This window comes from Podospora anserina, chromosome 3 (genome assembly GCF_000226545.1).
Source record: "Podospora anserina S mat+ genomic DNA chromosome 3, supercontig 2".
Taxonomy (NCBI): domain Eukaryota; kingdom Fungi; phylum Ascomycota; class Sordariomycetes; order Sordariales; family Podosporaceae; genus Podospora; species Podospora anserina.
The window spans coordinates 1,129,694-1,135,074 of NW_001914856.1; the positions used below are offsets into that span (position 1 = coordinate 1,129,694).

Here is a 5,381-nt window from a genome sequence, read left to right on the forward strand (position 1 = left end):
CTGAGGGAGGAGTTGAAGGTGCGACAAGTAAAATTAAGGAAGAGCATGAGGGTGTGGGACCGGATGGAGAGGGAGAGTAAGGGGTGCGAGTTGAAGAGTGAGCTGAGTGAGAGGAGTTTGAGGGGGCTGAGTGGGGAGGGGCAGGGAGGTGCGTTTTAGGCGGTTGGTTATGGGGGTGGTGATGGTGGAGGAATCATTGGTGTGTAAGGTCAAGTTGACGATGGCTGTGTGGTCATGATATCCAACGACATCTCACTGAAACAAGAGAGAGAGAGAGAGAGAGAGAGAGAATGTGGGATATTGTCCGCCAAGAGAAGATGGTAACGGAGGGGGGGTGTTGTTGGGGGAGGGGAGGGCGAATTGGAAGGTGTTGTCTGCTGCTTTCTTACACAACCGGGATGAACTGGCTGGGTTAGACCCCGTGGACATCAACGTAGTTGTCTCAGGAGATCAACAGCAAAGTGGACAACAAAATGTGATCAGGCAAAGCAGACAACAAACATGGAGAAATCATAACTAAAGAGAAAGAAAGAGAGAAAGGAGAAAGGGCGTTGGTTTTTCGTGATGATTACTGTACATATTTTAATAGAGCTTGATGTAATAATCCTGTCGGGCTTTTCCAACTTGTGATCTGAGGTGGTTTCTTCTCTGCTGGACCCCAAGCTCGAAATAAAAATCATCATGGCTCTAACACCAGTCTCAACTTCCTAAGCAAGGATCATCCTTCCGTTGCCTTCCCCTCCACTCACCATGGTACGTGGTCTTCAAGATCCGGCATAGAACTTGTGATTTCCTCAACTATCAAGGTTCAAAAGATACAGCACCAGATGCTGTGCTGATGGGGATGTGTTTCTACAGCTACGTACCAATGGCACCTTTTAGACTACCACGGACAAACATCAACGAAAAGATGGACAACATATAAGGATCCTCGGGGTCATCCAGTTCGCACAGCGCACAATCATAGTCAAGTAAAAACCACAAAATGTACTTCTAAAGCTTCATGGTATATTTTGCTACCTAGGCTCCAAACGCAACCCAAACCCATTTTCAGTCGAGCGTGTCGTCTTCATCTAGGAAAAAGGGCACACAAAGCGCGCACCCATCACCAACTACAGTCTCGCGGGGACGCAACCGAGTTAATGAGAAGCATCATACTTGGCGACATAGGAGAGGAGGTCGAGCACACGTCTGCTGTAGCCCCACTCGTTGTCGTACCAGGAGACAAGCTTGACAAAGTTGTCGTTCAGGGAGATACCAGCCTTGGCGTCGAAGATGGAAGAGTTGGCATTGCCGTTGAGGTCAGAGGAGACAATCTCGTCCTCGGTGTAGCCGAGAATGCCCTTGAGCTCACCCTCGGAAGCCTCCTTGAGGGCGGCCTTGATGGTCTCGTAGCTGGCGGGCTTCTCGAGACGGCAGGTGAGGTCGACAACGGAGACGTTGGAGGTGGGGACACGGAAGGCCATGCCGGTAAGCTTGCCGTTGAGCTCGGGGATAACCTTGCCGACGGCCTTGGCGGCACCGGTGCTGCTGGGGATGATGTTCTGAGCAGCGCCACGGCCACCGCGCCAGTCCTTGGCCGAGGGACCATCGACGGTCTTCTGGGTGGCAGTGTAGGAGTGGACGGTGGTCATGAGACCCTCAACGATGCCGAACTTGTCGTTGACAACCTTGGCGAGGGGAGCCAGGCAGTTGGTGGTGCAAGAGGCGTTGGAGATGACAGCGGCCTTGCCGTCGTAGGTCTTCTCGTTGACACCCATCACGTACATGGGGGCATCGGCCGAGGGGGCAGAGATGATGACGCGCTTGGCACCACCCTTCAAGTGGGCGCTAGCCTTCTCAGTGGTGGTGAAGACACCGGTGGACTCGACGATGTACTCGGCGCCGGTGTCCTTCCAGGGGATGGCAGAGGGGTCGCGCTCAGTGTAGAACTTGACGGTCTTGCCGTTGACGATCAGATCGCTGCCGGAGACCTCAATGGTGCCCTTGAAGACGCCGTGGGTAGAGTCGTACTTGAGCATGTACTCCTGTTAAGGGCGGGCGGGGGTGGTGGTCAGTATGCTGTCGGAAAAGGAGGGAAAGGCAATGGCGGCTAGCTACTTACAGCGTACTTGGGCTCAATGAAGGGGTCGTTAACGGCAACGATCTCGACGTCGGGGTGCTCAACCGCATTGCGGAAGACGATACGGCCAATGCGGCCGAAACCGTTGATGCCAACCTTGACAGTCATGTTTGCTGTTGGTAGAGAGAGAGAGAGAGATGGTGAGTAAGCTGTTTCGTTTCCAGGGAATTGCAGGAAGATGAGATGTCGAAGAGAAGAAGAGACGAGGAGATGGAGAGAGAGCTTTTGAGGGAGAGACGCGAGATAATAAAGTTTTTCCAGTCCTCAGGCTGGCCACCTAGTCCGGGACCGGGCAGCCATTGGGTGGGAGCTGGTGTCGCTCGACAAGGTCCGATGCAGGCGGGGTGAGGCAGGAGGTGCGGGGTTCCAGTTGATCTTACTCGAGGATGGGACTTACCTGATGTGTGTGTGGTCTGTGTGAAGAAGTGGAAGGGAAGGGATGCTCGAAGAATTCAGGAGAATACGGCGAGATTAGCAGATGAAGTTGTTGATGGGGAAAGAATGAAGAAGGAAGGGGAGACGCGACGGGTGGTGGTGGTGGTGGTGGCATGAGCGACATAAAAAAGGGTGAGCGACCACACACGAAGGTGGGGTGAAGGTGGTGGTGGGCTGTGGTGCTTCCCATCCTTCCTTGCCCTGCTTGCATCACCGACCCCTCCCTGCCGCCGTCGCCCGCCCGCTCAAAAAGATAGTGTGAGACTTGCTGTTCACCCCACGCTGACAAAAAACTCAATTCCATTAGGGATCAACTAAGCATCCAAGGTATCATCCTGCCATTGGCGATGGCTCGCTTCATCGCCACCAGCCTACCACTTGGCGAAAAGACCTCCGTCACCGGGGGACCTGTCACAGCTGTCGCCCCGGCCAGAGTATTGCTCTAACTGTCCCCGACCCGCCGCCCGCGCGGGTGCGGTAACGCTGACGTTTGTAATTCTCGACTGTCTCCCGTCGTCTGAAATCGCGCATCTAGCTCTGTCGGCCTGCCAGGCTGGGGGTGGGTGGGCTGAGCTCAACACCACCATGCACATCGTGAGCCTCATTCTGATCTAGAGTCCCAAAGTACTCGCCTAACAGGTCCAAAACAACCCCGGAAGGCCAGTCTCGGGCTACGGAAGCTGTCATCGGGTTTACGAAAATGAATGTCCGGTAAGAAACGGACGGACACGGCTAAAAATGGACCTCTTCCACGGTTAACTCTCGGTATATGCTCCAGCTGCTGTCAATGATTGCCATTTGAGTATCCGTAGTCCTCGCCGAGAGCCAATCACCAAGATGGAATTTGTTTGACCATTGGATTTCCAAGTTGGCCCATTCTACGGAGATGACTAGCTAGGTATGTTCTCGATGTGTCCGGATTACCACCCGAGAGCTCCGTGTTCGAGAAGTCGGTCCGCGAAGAGTCATCTAGTCATCCAGTAATCTAGTCATGCCGCCACCCAACTCCCAACACGTGCTGGGCGGACTGGCCGAGTTGGTCCCCTTATTCCCGTATGTACGTATTTAAAGTCAGCAATGGAAGTTGATGATATTCTATCGTGAATCTGATGAGGACTGAGGGCTGTGGCCTGGGCTTCGCTCAACAACATCTGCCAAGCCACCCTATCCATGCCTGCCCCTCCATATGCCCCACCAGCCCTATGCCCGCTCTGAGTTTGATGCCATGTCCCTTCGTCCCTGAGCTGTTCCGTCTCTTCCAGACAAGGCGGCGATATGACAGCGGGTATGGACTGGGCATCTCTCCTGAGCTGACGGCCAGCTCCATGCACAAGACGTACGGCTGCCGTCCATCATTTCGCCTGCGCGCATGTTGTCGATGGCATCTGGGGCGATGGACACCGCAAGTACCGACGTCATCCAATAGTGACCGGGCCCCCCATGTCCAACTCCTGAAGCTCTTGTGGGTCTTGCCGAGAGAAGCTGCTGTTGAGCTTTCTTCAGCTTTCTGCTTCGGCCGCGACACTCCGAGATGGCCTGCGCCGTGAAGGGGTTGGTGAGGGAATTCTGGATGGGTTGAGATGGGAAGGGATGACTTTCTTATCTATTTGTATAGTAAATGAATCCTGCTGTGAGACACAGCGTGGGGGTTGAGCAAGAGTGCAAAAAGAGACTCGGCCGACCGTGTGAACCTGACGTCACAGTTCGTCTGATATTTTGGTGAGAGGGCTTTGAGCTTGGGATGAGATGTTCGAGTTGTAACTTTGAGATAATACACGCGATTATTGCTCCAACGCCATGCTCAGGCCCAGCATATTCAAAATCTCTTCTCAAAGGCGCTGAGACATGGAAACTGCCCACAAATGCTCTGTGAGACCGACACAAATGCTGGTCTTGAAATGAGTAGGGGTCACTCTCACTCGCCATCTCAGGTTTCACAGAGTCATATCGCCATCTCGTATTCCACGAAATCACCTTACCCTCTTTGTACCTCAGTGCGGCTATTACGCACCGGGATATGACGCATTGCGCATATTCGACACACGTCTTCAAATCCAGGAACGGGAATTGTTGCCAGACCAGCAGTATCCCGGTACCCCGGCACCTTTGCCGGAGACGACAAGAGGTAGCATGTTGCCGGTCATTCATTCTCAAGCAATTGAAATACGTCTCGGAACAGGCTCCGGCTTGAAGATGGCTCTGCGGGAAAGGGGGGTATACATATGTTTTGCATCTCTAGCTCCAGCTGCATGATAACATCTCTTTTACAAGAACCTGTAAGGCCAACGGAGCTCCTCCTTCTTGAAATGCGTCTTGCCCGCCCTGGGAGCTGGTGGTGAAAAGTGGGAGATTGGAGATCGTTCACTTGATGAAGGGTCTCCCGCTGGTTGGGGAGGATAGGTAGGAAGAGGGCTTGTATGGGTAAAGACGACATTCGCCTGCTCCACGGTTTGTTCCAGTCGCCGCAAAGTTGAGCTTGTCTGGTTGATAGTGGGCCTGAGCTGGTGTGTAGCCGGTTGCTTTGGTGCGGACAATGGCTGTGCGTCTTGGTATGTTGACCCGCGAGGGGGTGGTGCGCCCTCTTGTTGTGTCCGATGGTTGAGTTTGTCGGTCAAGGACTTCCTGACGATGCAGGCTTACTTTGTTCTTGCTGTTACCTGTGGAGTAGGAAGCTGAGAGGTTGGCAATGGAACCCTGGTGTGTTCGTTTCGGGATGGAGGTAATACGATGTCCCGCGAGGAGGAAAGGGGGGGAGTGAGATGTAAGGAGTTATGGCAGGTACCGGCTGGTTAATTGTAAACATGAGTCTATATAGAGGAGAGAA

At 53.6% G+C, this 5,381-nt stretch overlaps 2 protein-coding genes across 2 annotated transcripts; one reads left to right on the forward strand and one right to left on the reverse strand.

Moving 5' to 3' along the window:
- PODANS_3_5100 (uncharacterized protein) lies at nt 1–159 on the forward strand (the record flags this gene model as incomplete). Its single annotated transcript, XM_001909265.1, has 1 exon — nt 1–159. A coding segment is annotated over one exon (159 nt), but the record flags the coding sequence as incomplete, so codon positions are not given.
- Nucleotides 160–1,139: 980 nt separating this feature from the next.
- On the reverse strand, nt 1,140–2,230 carry PODANS_3_5110 (uncharacterized protein; the record flags this gene model as incomplete). Its single annotated transcript, XM_001909266.1, has 2 exons — nt 1,140–2,027; nt 2,105–2,230. 2 exons carry the CDS (start codon nt 2,228–2,230, stop codon nt 1,140–1,142), a joined length of 1,014 nt encoding a protein of 337 aa, XP_001909301.1.
- Nucleotides 2,231–5,381: the final 3,151 nt, after the last annotated feature.